Source organism: Coffea arabica, chromosome 6c (genome assembly GCF_036785885.1).
Source record: "Coffea arabica cultivar ET-39 chromosome 6c, Coffea Arabica ET-39 HiFi, whole genome shotgun sequence".
NCBI classification, from domain to species: domain Eukaryota; kingdom Viridiplantae; phylum Streptophyta; class Magnoliopsida; order Gentianales; family Rubiaceae; genus Coffea; species Coffea arabica.
In genome coordinates, this window is record NC_092320.1 from 4,840,932 (window position 1) to 4,862,422 (window position 21,491).

The 21,491-nt window shown below is 37.2% G+C and overlaps 2 protein-coding genes and 2 long non-coding RNA genes across 5 annotated transcripts; 3 read left to right on the forward strand and 1 right to left on the reverse strand.

Moving 5' to 3' along the window:
- The first annotated feature begins 790 nt into the window (after nucleotides 1-790).
- LOC113695013 (cytochrome P450 76A1) lies at nucleotides 791-6,010 on the forward strand. The gene is made up of 2 exons (XM_027213959.2): nucleotides 791-2,555; nucleotides 5,180-6,010. The coding sequence occupies exons 1-2, from the start codon at nucleotides 1,554-1,556 to the stop codon at nucleotides 5,798-5,800; spliced, it is 1,623 nt and encodes a 540-aa protein (XP_027069760.1). The 5' UTR covers nucleotides 791-1,553; the 3' UTR covers nucleotides 5,801-6,010.
- A 2,414-nt stretch (nucleotides 6,011-8,424) lies between these two features.
- Nucleotides 8,425-10,141, forward strand: LOC140007952 (uncharacterized). The gene is made up of 4 exons (XR_011815384.1): nucleotides 8,425-8,603; nucleotides 9,296-9,342; nucleotides 9,574-9,682; nucleotides 9,770-10,141. It is a non-coding gene; the product is annotated as an uncharacterized lncRNA (long non-coding RNA).
- Nucleotides 10,142-11,493: 1,352 nt separating this feature from the next.
- Nucleotides 11,494-15,392, reverse strand: LOC113695569 (uncharacterized). 2 transcript variants are annotated; one of them, XR_011815701.1, is made up of 6 exons: nucleotides 14,904-15,392; nucleotides 14,544-14,685; nucleotides 13,934-14,009; nucleotides 13,344-13,481; nucleotides 12,430-12,568; nucleotides 11,494-11,810 (listed from the first exon to the last, which is right to left on the reverse strand). It is a non-coding gene; the product is annotated as an uncharacterized lncRNA (long non-coding RNA). The 2 variants fall into 2 exon arrangements; XR_011815700.1 differs by having other exon boundaries at nucleotides 12,430-12,561; nucleotides 14,904-15,381.
- A 3,237-nt stretch (nucleotides 15,393-18,629) lies between these two features.
- Nucleotides 18,630-20,871, forward strand: LOC140008330 (iridoid oxidase-like). The gene is made up of 2 exons (XM_072052286.1): nucleotides 18,630-19,704; nucleotides 19,959-20,871. The coding sequence occupies exons 1-2, from the start codon at nucleotides 18,754-18,756 to the stop codon at nucleotides 20,571-20,573; spliced, it is 1,566 nt and encodes a 521-aa protein (XP_071908387.1). The 5' UTR covers nucleotides 18,630-18,753; the 3' UTR covers nucleotides 20,574-20,871.
- Nucleotides 20,872-21,491: the final 620 nt, after the last annotated feature.

Below are 21,491 nucleotides of genomic sequence, written 5' to 3' on the forward strand. Positions count from 1 at the left end.
TGAGATTTGAATGCACCCGATGGTGCAGCACATCGAGGAATTTAGCTAAATATCCGTGGCATTAGCATCACTAGTTAGGTCGAAGGTCACGATTATTTATTAATCTTTCGAATCTAATGCCCCTTTTCTACCAGATTATAGCCTTGTTTGGAAGGTAAGTTTTTTGCCAAGTTTGTTTGCTATAAGTTTTTTAAAAATTTTAGTTACAGTAATCTAAAAAAATTTTTAATTTATACATTTTAAAATATTCAAAAATTTACACACTTCAAAAATTTTTTTAAAAATTTTATAATACACTATAGTAAAGTTTTAAACAAACACAAAAAAAAAACTCACTTGCCAAATAAGGTGCATATCATAGTCTCCGCACCCAAAACCCCACGAAACATCCCCGTTGAGCGTTGACCTGCGTATCTCAGAATGCCTATTTCACCAGGTCCCACTGGCAACCTTTCAAGAAGTCATAAAAGGTGTGCCAACAGATTAATCTGCTGAAAACAAATCAAGGTGGAGAGGTAGAAAGGATACAGAAGTAGGTGGGTCGTAAGAGGCAGTAGAGCTCTTCAACTTCTCTTCCCAGAACGCACAAAGAATAAATCAGTCAGTCAACCACGCTACTTTATTCGACTCAAATATAAGTAATGCTAAATTAACACGGCAACCATTCCTCAAACTTTTCAACACGAAAAGAAACAAGGGATTATGAAAGGATCCTTAAGGTCATGTTAAGCCTAGGTACTTACATCCAAAGCTACTTAATTAATACAATGCAAAACACGCTAAAGTAGTCAAAATCAATGAATGCATTAGGTGTTGCTTCTTTAGGCAGTGCTCATATTCCTTAACAATGCAAACATGAAACAGCATGAGCAAGATGCAGAAACTGTAAAACTAGCTTGAATCAAGCACTGATGAACAGATTAAACGTTGAGAACCTCGTGATACAAACTTTCAAGTAACTCTTATGATATGAAAACGATCGGCAAAATGGATGGCATTGGCCACTCAGCTCAACCATTCCATGTTTTTGGGAGGTAACTCCAAAGCTGTGGAGCCAAACCAACTTGCCTAATTTATGAACCATTGGTACGTGGTAACTCCAAAGTGTACTTACAGTGCCTAATCAAGTAAGAAATGACCATTAAATTGTTTATTTAGTTATTCTAAATTTGTTTATTGCTTAAATTTTTTTGCTCCAATTTTATTTACTAACAACCTTCAACTCATAGGGTATAGAAATAAATTTACCCTATCTTATATCAGTTATAGGCCCAAATTCATGTTAGCGGATGTCAATGAGTTTGTTTGGATAAGAATTTATTTGGATGATTTATTTGATTCAGTTACTGTAGCACTTTTTATGATGTGATGTATGTGAGATAAAAAGGTGATTGGGAATTGTGTATATAGTGCAAGCAAAACAAAATCTGAAATTTTGTTTCCAAAACCAAGTTGTCCAAACAAACTCAATGCTATTTTAAAAACTTCAGAGGAGGTGGGTGCAACTATCAGAAACCTCTCTTGAGGTTTCTGCAATTATCCCTTATATAGTGATGTGCCATCTAGTTGTAATTAATACACATCCAAAGAACCTCTCAGTGAAGAATCAATTCGGGACTAGTCTCATCAAACATTTAACCGCACTCATGGAGTTGCACGTTAACCAATTTGTTTGGGGCGTTGCCATTCTGATACCCTCCTTACTCCTCCTCCTCCGTCATAAAAAATCCAGCCACAATCGGCTTCCACCTGGACCGCCGGGATGGCCAATTTTTGGCAACATGTTCGACCTTGGTTCTATGCCGCACAGGACATTAGCAGGGCTCAAAAACAAGTACGGTCCGGTTGTTTGGCTAAGGATTGGTGCCATGAATACGATGGCCGTACAAAGTTCCAAGGCAGCGGCCGAGTTGTTCAGGAACCATGACATCTCCTTCGTGGAAAGAACAGTAACTGAAAACATGAAATCCCATAACTTCGACAAGAGTTCGTTGTCATTAGCTCCCTATGGAAGCTATTGGCGCGTGTTGAAGCGAATGATGACCGTGGAGATGATAGTTAACAAAAGAATCAACGAAACTGTGGCCATTCGGAGAAAATGCGTAGATGATATGGTGTCATGGATAAAAAAAGAAGCCCATGCCGGGAAAGAATCGTGGCGAGGAATTCATTTGGCCCATTTTGTGTTTCTTGCATCGTTCAACATGCTTGGGAATCTCATGCTGTCGAAAGATTTGGTTGAGCCGGAAAAGGAAGAAGGAGTAGAATTTTTCTCGGCCATGGTGAGATTGGCGGAGTGGGTGGGTCATCCAAATATCGTTGACTTGTTCCCGTGGCTGAGGTGGCTTGACCCACAAGGGCTAAGGAAAAAAACAGCCGGGGAAATGTGGAAAACGATGCAAATTGTTTCCAGGTTTGTCAAGGAGCGACTTCAAGAACGTCAAAGGGGTGGTCCCAGAAAGAATGACTTCTTGGAAGTGCTGCTGGAATTTGAGGGCAACGGCAAGGGCGAGCAAGCTAAAATCTCTGACCACGATCTCAATATTTTAATCATGGTAATCTCTCTATTTCTTTGTATTTTGTTGAGATTTGCTTTTTGGTCGTTAAACTTCCTTCAGAACCATTAGAAAAACAAATTCCATCCTGACGTGCTGACACGGCAGGATGATTTGAATTTTTTTTTTTTTTAATTTCAAAGGCTAAGAACGGAAACCAGACAGTTTTTGAGGGGAACAAAAAGGATTAGTAGGCTCCGTAGGCTGTGGCGAAATCTTTCGGACTAGTGCGTTTGGATTGCAATTTTTCAAAGAAAAAATTATTATATTTTGTAATGTACACATTTTTTAGTTACTTTTTTATCTTATATATATCAAATCACTGCAGTAATTTTTTTTTTTTTATAAAAATTCCAGAAAAATTCAATCCAAACAAACTTAGATCTCTTGATTTTGAATGTAAAACTATCTTGTGGGATAATTTTAAGTGGATGCATAATTACTTCACAAAAGATACTGCAATAAACACAGTAAAAAGTAAAACTTGCATTTACGCCAACGTGATGTAATAAACTTTTAAGTATGCTTGCAAAATGAGCAAGTTGTACTTACTCAACACAAAGAAAGGAAGAGTTCCATTGTCGAACAGAGTAGACTAGTTACTCTCATGGGGACCTGCTAATCTTGGAAAACAAAACATTTTTGCCCGTTGTGCCGTATAATGGGAAAAAGCCTTTGTCAAAATCACAATTGTGTGACTTTTTTTTTTCAATAATATTTTAAGGAATTAGCCTTCATCCTCAAACATTTTTTTTGATAATTCATCCTCAAACACTTGGTCATTTTAGTGCTAAAAGAAGTTGTTTTTATAAATTATTAATATTGATTCGTATGTTGAAGCAAGTTTGACTTAATCCTTCCGCAGAAGAAACCAATACACGGCATAAACTTTATGAAAAGTCAACTCTAACTAAAAAATGTGGAAGTTAATCCCCTAGTTCCTAAAAGCAACTATTAACTTTCTAAAATATGTAACCAAAAAGAGACAAAATACCCAATTCATATAGAACATGGATTGGCCTCCTTGAAAGTTTTGCAAAACTAATATCAAACAATTTCGACTATGATTTCTTAGTTAGAAATTGCTACAGATCAAGGACTTGTTCTCAATTATTTCTTATTTTCAAAATGAAAATCATAATTCAAAATCGTCTATTTTCGTGATTGTTAGCAAAGGGCCAGTTTAATTAACGACATAAAGTTTATGAACTTAATATGAATAACTAAAAGTTCTAAGATTTAATAGATGTTTTTCAAGTGGTTCAAGGACTTCCATAGTAATTTACCCTTAGCAGATTAAGGTCAATAATGACGGAATTAACGGAAACTAAAAACAAATACATACCCAGGCTGTTGTCTATGAAGTCACTAACTCTATGGGAGGGATTCTCAAACACGACTTTTTCTCAAAACGATGTCTAATCTGACTAAATATTTCAATGACTCAACCAACGAAGAATCAATTAAAACAAAAAATTACAAAATTCTACTAACCCTAAATCGATAATCGGATTATCCTTAACCTCTATTTTTGATCTAGCAGGCTAATCGGCAGGCTCCCTTCACTTTATACACCCTTTTTTTAAAAAAAAAAAAAAAAAAAATCACTTCTAAATGATTGTTACTGCTGCCCTGGAAGTCCAAAGTAAATCGGCCGTTTTTTTTATTGATCAAGTCCAAAGTAAATTTTCTGGCTTTTTCTCATTTACTGTGCTATTACCTTCTGGTTTGCTGAAGCAATTATTTACTCCGTCACCCCGAAAAATTAGCACTGCACAAATGGATATATTTTTTCCACTGTCATTGATAATCTTCTTCTCTTAAAGTTTCTATCCATTTCTGATGGAGCTCAAAAAGCTCATTGTAACCCTCTTCTTTGTTGTGGCCACCATGGGTATTTGGAAGTATAATCAGTTAGGGTATAGAAGTAGCAGACAACAAGTTGTGTTGTTGGAATAGATTTATAAGCGCCTTCATGCGAGTTCTTACTTGTGTCATAATTTTAAGAGGGAGGCTTGGTAAGGGCTCCATAGTGAGGCCGAGGATTATTACACAGAAAACGTATTAATTGAATACGTACGTGGTAGAATAACAAAAAAATGTACAAGAAAAAATTATAACAAAAGATCCATTTGTAGTATTTTTGTACTGCTATTGTTTAGGGTGATGCTTATCCATATATTAAAACTAAACATGGATTCATAGAGATGGCTGTCATCCTAAAGGATGTGTATTCCCAAGCCCTCTTTATATAACATATAAACAAAGTTTAAAAGAGAGAGAGATATAGCGAGTAATGGCTCCGTTTCTGATTTGCTTACTCCTACTTAACAAGCAAGTTTTTCTAAATAAAATATTTCGTTTGTATCATAAATATATTTTTATATCTCACGTGCATCACATCACATCACAACAATAAAAAGTATTACAATAATTATTTCAAATAATACTCTATTATTTCAAATAATACTCTGTCCAAACGAGTATGTATCCAAACGAGTATGTTTCTTAATTAGATGATTCCATTCCATCCATGTAACACAACAATCGATCTCAGACATTGCCAAGTCATCCGTTGAGTCTGCTAATTACTAAATAAAAAACAACGGGGTGTTGGCATGCAGGAAACATTCATAGCTGGTACAGAAACAACAAGCGGCACAATGGAATGGGCCATGGTTGAGCTCTTGAGCAATCCCTCGGTCATGTCTACGCTCAAAGACGAGCTTAACGAGGTTGTTGGAGGAGGTAACAAATTCCAAGAGGCCGACATTGATAAACTCAAGTATTTGCAGGCGGTGGTGAACGAAACCCTTCGGTTGCATCCTCCAATTCCGCTCTTGGTCCCTCGAAAAGCAACTCAGGACACCAATTTCATGGGGTACAACGTACCCAAAGGCACCCAACTGTTTGTCAATGTTTGGGCAATCGGAAGAGATCCCGAGTGCTGGGAAAACGCAGACACTTTCAGGCCTGAAAGGTTTCTGAACTCAAATATTGACTTCAAAGGGAACCATTTCGAGTTGATACCGTTTGGTGCGGGCCGAAGGATGTGTGCTGGCGTTCCGCTAGCTCATCGCATGCTCCACCTCGTTCTGGGCTCTTTGGTGCACGAATTTGACTGGGATGTTCACAATAGCGTCGCTGATGACCTTAGGGACACAAAAGAGAGCATGGGGGTCGTGGTTAAAAAGACTCGGCCGTTGATCGCAATACCTATATCCAAAAACAGTCCTACTAGTTAAATATCATCGAATCGAGCTTACTTCGTTCTTAACAACGTTTGAAATGGCTATTTCCGGACCAAATTGAGTTCTTGGTCCATTTGGTTAATTGAATGTGAAATATTTGCTTTTATGCAAAATATGTATTCGTAATAAAAAGGGAGTCAACTCGATTTCCGGATCAATATATTGATGTTTGGACTGTGACATGGAAATTAATTATCTTTGCAATCTCTCTCTCTCTCTCTCTCTCTCTCTCTCATATTATTCAATAAAACAAAATAAACCTGTCTCATTAGTCATGAGTGATCAAACTGGGGCATAGCTGTCTAAGAGGGATCAAGGCCAAGAAGATGCGTCGTGCCAAAAGGGCCGGTTGCTAAATATGCTAGTATTTTATTTTCAGGTGATTCTATGCAAGTTTTTGCCTGTTTTTTATTCACAAATGACCTACTAACAACCTCTATAAGTGCTACCGTAGGGTTCTTCGATTCTCGCCGTCCAATTTAGATACTTATTATTTTAAACTCTTACCTGTATATCAGGTTAAGCACACTAAAACAATGTGCTTATTCGCTCGCATTAGATTTTATGAATGCTAAAAAAAGAGTGACCCTGCTGTGTATATAACTTTCTTGGTCTCTGATTAGAATTCTTGATTACTTTGTTGGTTCTTTCAAGTTTGAAGGCTTTGGCAAATAAGTTGATTGTGGTCTACGGGGTACCTCTAAAATTAATTGAATATGTAGCCCGAATTGATGATCATTGTTTTCCATTTTTATACTGGATTAAAGCTCAATTGCAGTGTTGGGGATTGGTTCATCATTTATTCAATTAATAACTAGTTCACTCCTTGTATCAAGGCCAAATGTTTCAACTTATCAATCACCGTTGTCTCGTTAGGGTTCATTGCACCGCCATAAACTCGTATGCGCAGAATTAGCCCGCCAACCAAACCTCGGAAGTGAAGGATAAAAACTGATCAAGAATGGATCACTATCATGCCACAGCTCCAACTAGAAGCCAAGAAAACAAGAAGCCCTGGATTGCAGCACTGTGGTTTGGTTGGATTTCTTATTTTCCTAGTTACACTCTCAATCTGTTACCAGCTCTGGCTTTCCTCTACTCAGAAAAAAAAAAATTCCAGTTATCTGCAGGGACTCCACGTGGGCCTATTTTGACTAATGAAACTTTGCCCCACGACCGTACCAGGGCTCAGGGAGAAGCATGGCCGGTGACTGCTCCGCTGTGTGACCGAGAATCGGCTCCACCAACACCATGGCCATCCTCTCAGACCACGCCGCAATCCGCCATTCCAAGGCCGCAGCATAGCTCATGCCAAAAAGTCTCGTGACTACTGCAAGGATTCATGGCATGAGCTCCCTACAGAGCCCCTTCTGGCGCCTGCCAATGCCGATATACACCACAGAAATTTTAGTGAATAGGACAATCAACGACGCGGTGGCTCTTAGGCAAAACCTTATCGTACGTTGATCATCCTGGCTTTATACTCGTTCCATCATCATTCAAACAGATAGTTCGATTGCCTCGTATTAGTCTCCTTGCGTTTTTCACACACACACACACAGTATGCAACTCTAAATTGGTCGAGGTTATTAGAAGGATACAATCTCTAAATTGGACAGGACACAAACCATTGCATAAGCTTCTAAATGAATCTTCATGGTATCTTAATATGCACCTCTATCATTCTTTAGTACACGTCCCCACTCCAATGCTTAAGATGCTATATAATGACTACTTCTCACACTTTGTGACACGAGCTAATGAGACAGGAATACAGGTTTAATTAATTCCAGTGCCTGCAAGAGCTTCTTAACCAAGAACACAAACCCCAGAGTGAGAAGGGGGCTTTCTTTTGTAAGATTGACAAATGATAGTGCATTACCTCACGTCTCATCCTTTGTATTGGAACCTCATGTTTATGTGATAAAAATTCCTGTTCGTTTAACGACGGAAGGAGGTTCACGCGACGCTAAAAGTCTACATCCGCCTCAGCCTTTGCCCGTAGAAGTTTATGAACGAATAACCGACATCTCATCTACGATCGTATGCAGTGCAATTATGGGTACAACCGAAAAACAGCTCAAGGATCCTGCGGTCTCATTAGATGGACCCCCTCATCTTCAGGAGTCAACCTTAATGGATTCGTCAAAAAAGTCAGACCTTAATTAAGGCATTGACTCTATAATCTCTGGACAATTATAGCCTGAATGTTTCGCACCATAGCATCTGGACTTTTGCTTGAAATCAAGGGCGAACACCATCTTTTGTATTTTGTTTCACTTCTTAAGTATTGCTCAAAATTGTTGGCGTGGTAAGCCAAGCACCATTGATTGAATGGCTCTTAATTATCTTCAGAATTGCATTAGAAATTGAAAATGGACGTACGCGAAACTTTATTCTGTCATCAAGAAAGAATGCGCGAACAAGCTAGACTCATTAACTTTGGAAGTATTGTATACTAAAGAGCTTTATATATAAAGTGGGAATGGTACCTCAATTGTTTGCTGGTCTTTCGTCCTTCTCATGCGGAACTCACGTGGCCCGTGTGCTGGAAATGACATCTTAAGTGGGTTGCTGTCTTTTGCTCCTTCGTCATCATCATGCCCCTGCACCGCCCATCTTCTAATCCCCCTGCTATACAAAATAAGCAGCCGCCTTGCCCATTCTTTCTATTGGTCGGTGGATTCACCTCTCACCCTACACAATCTGCAATTCATTAAATGTTGGCGTCTCCGTGCAAGATTTGCACATCTTTAAACATGCTTTCCCGGGTTTTCATGCACCGAATAGAAGACAGGTAATCATGTAAATTTCTTTCCCTTGCATTTCAGCTTGCTCTTCTTGTTTTGCTTCATTTTATGTATTGCTTCCACTTCTTCTTCCTCGAGCTTTTCCTTCCCTCTGTTTCGTTGTGCGTCTTTCTTCATTCACTGTTATTGGTGTTTTCTGCTGTCTGCTATTACATCTATTGTAAGTGATGCTCTATTTTCCCTCCCCCTGTTCTTGTAATAGTCTTTATATTTTTTCCCCTTCCATTATTTTGTTTTTCATATTCTTCTACTTCCCATGCTTACCGCTTTTTTTTACCTGTCACTATTATTAATATTCCTTTTGCATTTTTTTTGTTTTATGATTCTCTTTGTTCTATCATTTTTCATTCTCATTGCATTGTTGTCTCTTATTGTTTGAAGTTCGATTTTTCACTTTCCTTTTGCCCAATTTTTTTGTTGCCTCTGTTTTTTTTTTCAGCTTTCCTGCTGAAATATATTGCTTTTGCTTTTGTTAGAGGCTCTTTTCTCCTGTTTTTTCTCCCGCGCTTGTATGCTTCGTGTGCTTTCTTGGTCATATTCATTTATTTACTGCTATTGTTTCTACGCTTTGCAGTTTAGTGGCATTTATTGCTATTCTTTAATTTTTGTATTTATTCCCATCTGACAATGACATTTTCCTATTATCCATTTTTGCATGGCCCTCTTTATTTCCTCCAAGTTTTGCTGACTACGAGCTGCTGCTTATTTTTCTTGCTGCGGCAAAAGGTACTTGCTTTTTTTTTATTGGAATTGAAGCATTATCTTTAATAGTTCATTCATCTTTGTTATTCTTCTTTGATCAAACGCTTATTAGCTACTTTTTTTCTCCATTTTTCGTATATTATCCTAAAAAGTTTGTTTTCTCATGCTTAAACACTTAAAAAAAATACCATATTTCTTGTTTTATTTCTCACCTTCGTTCACTTAACTTTTTTGTGTATGAAATACAAAACAAAGAATGTTGTGCCAGAAAGTAGCATCAGCAATGAAACCGAATTTCATTCAAGACATCTCTGATGGGCTATCATTCTATGACATCTTCACTCAGCAAAACCAGCATAATTTTGTGAGCTCTGGCTATATCCTGTTTTATTTTATCATTCATTATTTTCTTTCCCACTAATAAATTTTTTTTTTTGTCGATGAACAACAGAAAGTGCCCAAGTTTGTATCCTTCTTCATGCATGGTGACAAAACTCTGATCACCCTGAGAACTGGAAACAAGATAGCCACTCTTGGAATGCGTCAGAGATAGTTTACAAATAATTGGAACACATTTAAGTTTGAGCATCAACTACAATTTGACGATGCTTTAGTATTTATCCCTAAATCAAAGTCCTGCTATACTGTCCTAATCTTCAACAAACATGGAGTCGAAAAACTATTCCCTTGGTACAATAAGTTCTACATCTTCTCTGATGCACCAACCGGTAGAACTTAGACCTTTCTTTTAAATTTACTCTGCAAGAAACGTTGTTCTTCTTCTATGTTCAATAAACATATGAATGCCAGCTTTTATTGTCCATTCTTTTTCCATATCAATTTAACTTAGCAATTTATCGACAACATGCTGCAGAATTATTTTCAACCATTCAGGACCGTGCTTGATTTTTTGTAAAAAGCTTTGAATAAATCTACAACTTCAACTTTCAACGCTTCATTATTCTCATATAATATGCAATTTTACGAGGCTTCTTGAAGAAACCAAAATAACATCTTATCTTTAAACTTATGCCTTTTATTAAGGACGGTATACTTAATATGACTATGATACAATTCAAATATATTGTAGCATAAACCAAGAAAGCTATCAAACAAAAAAATGCGTTAATAAAAAAAATTAAGTTAAGCTGTTCCAATAGATGCTCACAATTACATGACACACACCAAAACATGAAATACATTAAAATCAACAAGTGTGTGTATAAAAAGTCCTTCCATACATGTTGACCAAATTGGTAACTGATAGTGTGAGGAGTCGAGCCTATGTAATTTCGTGACTTTGAAACGTGACCTTTATTACTGTGACATCATATCCAAACTCAAAAAAGTTTTCACCCGTAGAAAGCCAAATAATATGTAAATATATGAATTGTAATAAATGTTCTTTAATTCTATTAATTACACCAAATTATTTTGCCTACAAATGTTCTCCATATCGTTAGTTTATAATTGCAATCCGCTGGTTACCAAATTTCATTGTGGGCATTACATAAATTCTTCACCACGGTATATTTCTGCTAGTCTATCTCAAGCTTGTGAATGTCCGGAGAGATGCCCGGTTGATATCAAGATAATTATGCTGAACCGCATGCTTCTCTCCTCCTTTAAGATTACTAATAAATTAGATATTGTAATTATTAAATTCTCGAGCTGAAAGTATAATAAAAGGATCCTGTCATTATTACAACCCAAGGGAATAAAAAAAGAAAAAGAAAAAGAAAGGTTATTTTATAGATATTGACGGTGTACGTTGTGAAACCTTAGAATGGGCAGCCAACACGAAGGCACGCTATAGGTTTCCTGTCACAGCCCAAGTGAAACAGAAAAAAAAAAATCATAAAAATAGATAGTAATAGAAGTTGGATAGAGGATCCATGGCAACGTTATCTGTGTCCATCTATGTTTTGGGCCTTCATTTGCTTGTCATGGGAAATTTAGGTGAGACGTTGGACTCAAGGAGCGGCAGCGGTGACTTATTCAGATTACTAGGAGGTATAAACCGCGCGCTGCGCGGTAGAGATAAAAATGTGTATGCCCAATTTAGTATAAATAGTTGTGAAATACTATATTAAGGAAATACATATACAGTCAAGGACATTAATATTATTTGAAAGATGAAGAAATTGGAGTAAAAAAAAATGTAACACAACACCAGAAGAATCAAGAGATTACTGCTAGCGCACTTAGCTAACAATCTACCAGTAATTAAAGTTTACAAAAGAAAAGAACCAATGTCTTGAAGGACATGTTTCATTAAAATTCCAAAAAAAAAAAGCTCATGAAAGTGGTTGCCCTCTCCAGCAGGCAACTACGAATCCCATCCAACAACCCTTAAACATAAGCAACAAAAATTGAAGAAGCCATTGATATCCCGAAATCTTTTCCTTCTTTTCTAGGAATATCTCTTCTGGAAATGACCACAGTCCCAGTAGACACATCACGAGGTCCAATCTCAATTCTTAAGGTACTCCCTGCAGAAAAGGTAGGTAAACTTCAAAGCACAATTGTATTACATTCAACTGTAAAATAGTATTTCTTGAGATCCATACACATCACTTCCAAATATGAAATTGTTAACAGCAACAGTAGACGTTTCAAAATTGAAACTTCATACCCTTTCAGAAAACAAAGCCAACAATCACTGAAATAGCTCTAGTTGAGCTGGCCTTCAATAGATATCACTTGACTTGTTAATTATTCAAGCCAGTCTTCAAAAAGTTTTGGTTGAACAAATCACAATTGGAACCTAGCCACTCAAGTTGATTTTTTTTTCAAACTAATTTTAAACAATACCTCTAGATGCTCAAGTGAAGTGAAGTAAGGTGACAAGTCTTAAAAGTAACCAAGCTTGGTGAGATATATTACAATTAACCTTCAGGAATCTTAAAGCTCCAAGGAAGTTAGTTTAGATGTAGTCCCGCATGCATTAATATTCCCAGGAAAAAAATCATTTGCAATGTTTGTGGCCATGCATTTGGAATTTTCCTCTCCCTAAATTTCTCTTATTGTCACTCATCCTTTGGTGGGAGAAGTCCAATGGCAAGCTAGATATTGGGCAAGATACAGAACATCTACAGAAGCAGGGCAAACCTTCATCTCCCAAAAGTTATATTTCCATCCAGGTGTTCTCTGATCAGAGTCATCAACCTTGACCTTTATTCCAGCTACTTGCAGAGTTTTCTTTCACTGATGATGTAGCATTAAGAACTATAGTTCTGTCACCTGTTTTCTTCCATATTGGGACAATCACACAAGCCGAAAGCAGTCAATAATAAGAGCTATTCTATCTCAAGAAAGACAATTTTTTATGCACATAGCTAGGAAGCAGAGAGCTGTTACTTTACTGCACTGATGAGTCCAATTTCTTGACCAAAATCAAAACAAAAGTTGCAGAACTAATGTAATGCTAGAAATACAAAACCTGTCGGAGTTTAGGAAACCAAATAAGGATTCAAAAAATCATCTTTGAGAAAATTAATCAGCCCATTGAGTTCAAAACACAGCATCCATCCCGAGCCCCCGTTCACTCTACCTTTTGGGCACACACATTAGCAAATATAGTCGGTAAAACAACCAAAAACGTGCAATACGCTCAGAAACAATTAATCAGTCTCTGTCAGAACACTGCATCTATCCCCAGCCCCCATTCACTCTATCTTTCGAGCACAAACATTAGCAAACATAGCCAGTAAATCAACCAAAAACGTGCAATATGCTCAGAAACAATTAATCAGTCTTTGTCAGAAGAAGATTCTCCTTTCCAAGCATGTAATGAATATGAAAAATTAATAAAAAAGAAGCTCTTGTGCAACAAAGATTTGTAAAAAGTTAAAGGCCAACTTAGGCATTTGTAAATCACAGTTAGCACTCAAGACCAGTACGAAGTCACATAAACTACTAACGCTAAAAGCAAAATAAGCAAAGGCTAATGTAAAGCAGATTACAGGCAAACATTAGTATCAGGGAAATAAAATGAACAACCAGTAGAAAACATTTTTGAATACCTGTACAGGTGCCAGCTTAGGTGGAAGCATTAAGCCAGTGCCATCACCATGAATCATGATAGTACCTCCAACAATTTGCATGCTAATAGCCCATGATGTCTGCCACACATGTTGCCTTCGTCCATTTTCATCTATAAACTAAACAAGCAGAAAGACTGTTTAGGGAATTGCATATTTCATATTTCAAATACCACAAATAGAAAAGCCAAAAGTTGATGCAAAACAACTATATATAGTAGAATATTTTGCAAAAGTCTTCAGCAATGAAAAAAGCTCAATAAATTTTAGCATCATCGTCAATTACACCAATTGCACAGCCTGTAGAAAATCACAGAAAAGGTAAAATGGTAAAACAAAAATTTTCTCAATACACAGTACAAAATGATGACAGACACATTTTTAACTTGTATACAAGCAATCCTCTAGAGAAAAGATCGCACAGTTCAGAAAAGCACATATCCAGAACATAACTTGATCAACAACTACACCTTTTTTACAACTTTTAGGGATCTCCTAATTCCTAAAGAATAGCATAAAAATTCAATCTTAACTCATGATTAACTGCAATAACAAGTGGTCGTTGAACTTACCATGTAATCAGTGGTGATAAATGGATCATTGATAGCAAGATGACTCTAGCATCCAAACATCCAGTTCTTCCAAAGCCTGTTAGACAAAGACCCATAATAATAAAATTACAAAAAGAGATCACAGATATCAACTTTGACAAAAAAAAAAAAAAAAAAAAGCAGAACTCATCGTCACAAAAATACACTGAGACAGAATAGCTAATCAAGAAAAGCCCCTGCGAAAAGAGAAAAAATAGAACTGTGTCCGGTGTAACTACAGGTGGTAGTTCAAGTGGGGGATAACGGAGGTGTAGTTTTTGGCCATTTATTCATTTACTTGTGTCCACCATATAAGAAAGCTCTTGTACGCCCTAAAATTATAAGTTTTTTAGACACAGTTTCATATACTAAAATTGAGAAAGGTACCAATGAAATTCTTTGAACAACGACTTTATAATAATTAGTCATGAAGAAGGGCAACAATTCATGAAATTCTATGATTCTTGCGGATGTTTATATATGAGATTAAATACTCTAGAAAAGATGGGAAACGGATAGGTTAAATAAAAAGAGGAAAAAAAAGGAAAAGCAAAAGAAGAGGGTAAAGACTAAGAGTAAACAAAGTACGTACCTTTTGGAAAACAAACCCTTGTATAAGAACCCAAATTGCCACCATCGTCTTCTTTTTTAATTTTTTTTCCTTTTCTGTTTTTTATAGACAGAGCTAATTGCTGAAGCATTTATCCCTCTTCGTTCTCCGGCCACTCCTCTTCCTGCCAGCCGGTGGAGCAGATGATTCCGACAGCCGAAAATAACAAGAGAAAAGATGAGAACCTTCCCATTTACAATAGCAATCGAGTACTTTTATCGGTATAAATTAATTAACAAGCAGCGGAGCTATTGGATTTGGATGAAAATAAGAGATGCCTCCCAAGTAGCAATCACAAGACCTTTGGTCTCAAAAAAAAAAAAAACAAGAACAAGTCAATACCTCAAGCAAGCCGTCCAGCCGAAACCTGACCCCTCCCAAAATCAACGCCAAGAAAGAATTGAAGCGGTGGTGGTGGTGGTTGTCGTTAGGGCTTGGGGGAATTGGGGGATTTGAGAAGTGGTGGCCGAGAAGAAGGAAAGGATCAAGTTTTCTATTCGATAGATAGATGAAGATGAAAAACAAAAGAACAAAAAAGAAAATAAAGAAGGAAGGACAGGATTGGAAGCAGAAGCGGCGGAGGTCTAAAGTAGGCAAAAGAAGCAGAGGAAACCCTAATATGTGGAACAACGTTTTATTTTGGTGGCACCACGCGCGAAGAGTTTAACGAGCTCATAAAAGACAGGGAGACCCACGTGCCGCGCACATGGGAGGACGACGAAACTTTTTGCTGAATGCCATTCGCACGTTATCTACTTATGTTGATAATGTTGCAAGGCTTGCAGATGTGATGATCAATTGCAACCTTGTTTCCCCAATCTTTGGGATTTGCAATGGCAATTTATTCAATGACTCACTAACAATAGCAAAGTCGGAATTGGGCTAATGCCCTTTCCCGTCGAGTCCTTGTCCCAATTGTTTTGGATGTATTCCGATGTGCTTATGAGTTATATGCCCATGGACCAGGGCATCGTACGTATCGTGTATGGATTGGTGACTACAAGTTTGTTTGGATAGCGAATTATTTGCATAAATTTATTTATTTACTTGTATTATCGGGTTATTTTTTATTTCATTTGGATTAAATTTAAAAAAATATTACAGTATTTTTTTAAAAAAAATTATCCCGAATAACCTATGAATTCTGTGGATTGTGCCCGATGAATGGTTATGAAAGAAAGAGAGAATTTGGGCCTTTTGTATTGTTTGCATTTGATTTGAAAAGAATCAAATACCACAGGGAGAAATTAGCCGCCCGTCACGCCATCGACTATTAGGTTATACTACTACTAGTGTATAATAATAATAATAATCAAAGCTCATTGAGAATATATGTTACTTGAGGAGTATACTGAGAGCGCGATCTGAACAGAGCTCCTATGCGTGTTCCCGAACTAACTTGCAATGGTCGAACAGGGGGCTAACTCCCCGTTGTACCTCCGACAGTCAAGTCAGTTGAATAGCAAGAGAGATTAGAGAAAGCAATAATTAATGTTGTATGGCATCACTGATTAAGCGTGGTACCGCACTGGGAGGATGAGCTGACAGGTCTCACTGGACAATGATTGGCTCCTCCACACTACTGTCATCCATTTTCAAGACGGCAAGGTTGGGGTCATCAGATGTCATCGACCACTACATAAATGGACAGATTAAGAATGACAGGAAATCTTGTGTTCTTGACCTCGCGGTTCTCATGCACGATTATTTAAAGGGATAATTGCAGAAACCTCCCCTGAGGTTTCTCATATTTGCACTGACCTCCCTTGTGGTTTAAAAAATTACACTAACCTCCCTTGAGGTTACTAATCCTTTGCAAATTCAGTCCAAATAATTAAAATATGGGTTTGTACTGTAGCACTTTTTGTGATGTGATGTATGTGAGATAAAAAGTTAATTGAGAATATAAAAAGGTGGGTTGGGAAATGTGTTTATGATGCAAGCGAAATATTATTTGGAATAATATGTTTTAGGGAGTGAAATTAGAATTTTTTACCAAATTTGTCATTTGTACTACATGTTCAATGGATGACAAAATATTACAAATCAATTAAAAATTAATAAACTTTAAGTAGTATAATTTATAGGCAAATACGCATTACCTATTTAAAGTACCGGCATTTTATGGGTATTTTACTTTCAAACATTTAATTTAATACAAATATTTACGCTCAAATACATATTTGTATTTACTTTCAAATATTTAATTTTTATTAAATACAAAAACTAACAATCATTCTTTCATAAAAATATTAATATAACACTTTTTCAATTTTAGTTACAAACATTTATGTATTTAACATAAATTAAATGATTCAAAATAAAATATCCATAAAGAGTCAATACTTTATTCATGTAATGGATGAAAATCATAAAGAATTAATACTTTATGGGCTATTTCTTTTTTTAAACAAAATATTTAATTTATATTAAATAAATAACCTACCGATTTCCTTTTTGTAAAAATATTACTGTAACTCTTTTTAAATTTTACTTACAAACATTGATACATTTATCATAAATTAAATGTTTGAAAGTAAAATATTCGTAAAAAACCGGTACTTTAAATGAGTAATGCGTGTTTGCCTATAAAGAGGTGGGTACCTATTTAAAGTACCGGTTCTTTAAGAGTATTTTACTTTCAAATATTTAATTTAATACAAATATTTACGCTCAAATACAGATTTGTATTTACTTTCAAATATTTAATTTTTATTAAATACAAAACCTACCAATCTCTCTTCCGTAAAAATATTAATATAACACTTTTTCAATGTTAGTTACAAATATTTATGTATTTAACATAAATTAAATGATTCAGAATAAAATACACATAAAGAGCGAATACTTTGCTCGTGTAATGGATGAAAGTCATAAAAAATTAATACTTTATGGGCCATTTATTTTTTTTAAAAAAATATTTAATTTATATTAAATAAATAACCTATCGATTTCCTTTTTGCAAGAAAATTACTATAACAATTTTTGAATTTTACTTACAAATATTGATATATTTATCGTAAATTAAATATTTGAAAGTAAAATACCCGTAAAGAACCGGTACTTTGTCAGGATCAAGCGCTCACCATTGCATCAAAAGCTGTAGCTATTAGCGAATGCGCAACTTTATTTCCTTAACCATAATGGCAGAGTAAAGCACCGTACTACGCTCGGCCAGCATAAGGGGCTGCACCCCTAGGTGCCACGAGTTGGGCGATTAGTCCCTTCGAGCGGGGATCTGAAGGATGTTGCTGATTAGATCAACATACTTTAAATGAGTAATGCGTGTTTGTCCATAAATTATATTCCTTAAAGTTTATTAATTGTTAATTGATTTATAGTATTTTGTCATTCATTGGACATGTAGTACAAAGGACAAATTTGGTAAAAAATTATAATTTCACTCTCTAAAACAATATTTTAATCATTTGGACTGAATTTGCAAAGGATTAGTAAGCTCAGGGGAGGTTAGTGTAATTTTTCAAACCACAAGGGAGGTCACTGCAAATGTCAGAAACCTCAGGGGAGGTTTCTGCAATTATCCCTTATTTAAATAAAGTTAGACTGTCTGAAAATTTTCTTTTCATTTCTTTCCAGCTGCTTAAAGCACCCCAACATTCCCTGACCAGACCCTACAGACAGGATTTAAAGAAGAAGTAATGATGAAACTTGAAAGCTCCTCTAAGCCACAACTTCTTGATAGCTATTAAGAGATGAATCTCATCGCAAGCAAGTGGCAAACTAGAGGACTATTGAAAAAGTTTAGTAGTAATTATTCAAATAATTTGCTCTAAATTAGTCCAGTGTTCAAGCTGACAGATATTTTGATTGCCGTCATAATAACACACACTGAATTGGAATGAAGTCACGGGCATCAAAATTCAAAACCTTGCGGCAATAAAATATTGTATTTGTGTCTCTACTAAAAATGGTCCAATAGTGCAGCACGAGCCCCATGCGCGTTGTCATTGTTCTGCTCATGCATGAATGATTGATGTTGAAGTTGAAGGTTATGCAGCTTGTTGCAGTTGTATTAATTTATTTATTTCTATGCATTATTTGGTTTTCCAGTAGTTACATTATATATATATATATCTATATATACCTTCCTCTGGAGAAGCAATAAATCAGCAATTCAGCATTTGAGAGAGACCAATCAAATAGAATAGAATAGCGAGCGTTGCTGACAAATATGGAGTCCCGGACTCTGAAGTCACTGCTAGTAAATCCGGTGGGCGTTGCCGTCTCCAGTGGTCTTCTTCTTGTGGTGCTCTTCGCCTTTAGCTTAATCAAACGGAGGTTCGGTAGTCCTGATAAGAGGAGGCCACCAGGTCCACTGGGATGGCCAATTTTCGGAAACATGTTCGAGCTTGGGGAGCTGCCGCACCAAACGATGTACAGGTGGAAAAACAAGTACGGACCCGTGATGTGGCTGCAGCTGGGATCGATCAACACCATGGTCGTCCAAAATGCTACAGCCGCAGCCGAACTATTCAAGAAGCACGACGTCCCATTTGCTGACCGCAAGGTGCCCGATACCCTCACGGCCTTCGACTTCAACCAAGGCACCTTGGGGATGAACACCTTTGGCGGGCACTGGCGGGTGCTCAGACGCCTCTGCTCCATGGAGTTTCTGGTGAACAAGAGGATGAACGAGACCACTGACCTGAGGAACAGACTCGAGAGAAACATGGTAGCCTGGATTGAGGACGAGCATAGGACCTCCAAGGCTCAGGGGGGAGACGGCAAGGTGCAGCTCAGCCGCTTGCTTTTTCTCATGGCGTTCAACCTGGTGGGCAACCTCATGCTGTCCAAGGATTTGTTGGACAACAGAAATCCCGAAAGTCGGGAGTTCTTTGAATCCATGAACGAGATCCTGTCCTTGGCCGGGACTCCTAACATTTCAGATTTTCTACCATTCTTGAAAAAGCTTGACCCATTGGGGATGAAGCGGAGAATGATAGCCCACATGACAAGAACCTTCAGGATTTCTTCCAGATTTGTCCAGGAAAGGCTTGACAACAGAAAAGCCGGCAAGTTCAACGAGAAGAAAGACTTCTTGGATGTCCTGTTGGAGTACCAGGGGGATGGTAAAGATGGTCCTGCTACATTCTCGGAGAAGCATATCAACGATGTTATCATGGTAATTGACCTTAATTAGTTAATTAATCCCTGATTTGGCTGCTAGCATTAAATTACTCCTATATACATACATACATATATATATATATTTATCTTCTTACCTGTACGTAATTTTTCATGTTTTCTTGGTCTTCTTTTGGATATTATGGCATGGGGAATTTCCTTGTCAGCAACGCTAATTTCCAGTGCAAGTAACATCGGGTGCTTTTTGCTCAACTAATATTATCTCTTTTTTTTTTTTGGGGGTGGGGGCAGGAAATGTTTTTTGCGGGTTCAGAAACTACAAGCATCAGCATAGAATGGGGTTTCGCAGAGTTGCTTCGCCACCCTCACGCGTTCCAAAAGCTCAGGGAGGAGATTGATAGAGTTGTGGGAGTAGACAGATTGGTGCAGGAGAGTGACATGGAGAGCCTGCCGTATTTGCAGGCCGTCGTGAAAGAAACCTTCAGACTGCACCCTGCACTGCCTCTGCTCCTACCAAGAAATACCATGGAAGACACCAAGTACCTGGGATATCTGATTCCCAAACGCACGCAAGTCTACGTGAACGCTTGGGCAATAGGAAGGGATCCAGCATACTGGGATGACCCCTTGACCTTCAAGCCTGAGAGGTTCCTGAATTCCAGTGTTGAATACAAAGGGCAGCATTTTGAGCTGATACCGTTTGGATCTGGAAGGAGAATCTGCATCGGTTTTCCTTTGGCCCACCGCGTGGTTCACCTCACTTTGGCCACTTTGGTGCAAGCCTTTGACTGGGATCTGGGAGCTGGTGTCAAACCTGAAGACATTGACATAGACGAGAAGCTGGGATTGACGCTGAGGAAGAAGAATCCTCTCAAACTAATTCCAAAGAAGCGTCTCCGCGTTTGAAAGATTAATCGATCGTGTTAGAGTCTGCCAATTTCCTTTGTGCCTAGCTATGATATAAATAAAAAAAATAAGCTTACATCCATAATAAAACTTGCCCCCGATGTAATCTCCTCTTTTTCAGTACTGCTCTTCTATTGAGTATTCCCCTATTAGGATAGTGCCCTCTTCTGCAAGTGCTTACTCCGGTGTACCTGGCATTGTGTTGTAATACTAGGTAAGGCTGGCACTGCGCCACTCTCCACCGCAATTTTAATGACAGTCGTATTATGTGTAATAAATTGAGGATATTTGCTGGTAATTATTAAATTTATGTCATGTACAAATTTCTAAATTTTGCTATAGTATCTATCACATTCACTTCTACGTTTGGTTTTTTTTTTTTTTTTTTTTTTGAAGGACACATCTACGTGTTAGTATTAGGTGCGATCAACAAGTCATGACAAGGCGAAAGCACATTAATCAAACCTCTAAAGGTTGAGAGAAGCTCCAAGTTCAAATTAATTGAAGGAAAAGCATGGCCTTTGTAGTCCTTAATGTTTGGTGAAACAGAGGAGGAGAGAGCAAGGAAGAGAATCCAAAGGCAACTGTGAGTCGAAGTAATCATCATTCATCACCAAAGTATCGAAGAATTATGCTTAAGCAGGAACACGTTTGGGATTTCATTTCCAGCGCAAATAAGAACAAAGAGAAGCCAAATAATTTTTTTTCCCGTGTAACGATAACATTTATATAACCTAATTTAATTAATTATATTCTACAGAGAGGGGAATCTAAAGAGGTTGCGAAAGGAGTTAGTAGGTATATAAATCTAACTAAATCAGTGCTCTGTCATATTTTTTGAATCTTTTTTCGCTGCCGATGGAGTTCAAACCTCTGACTCATAATCCAAAGACGGACTTGGTGGCCACTGAGCTTTGC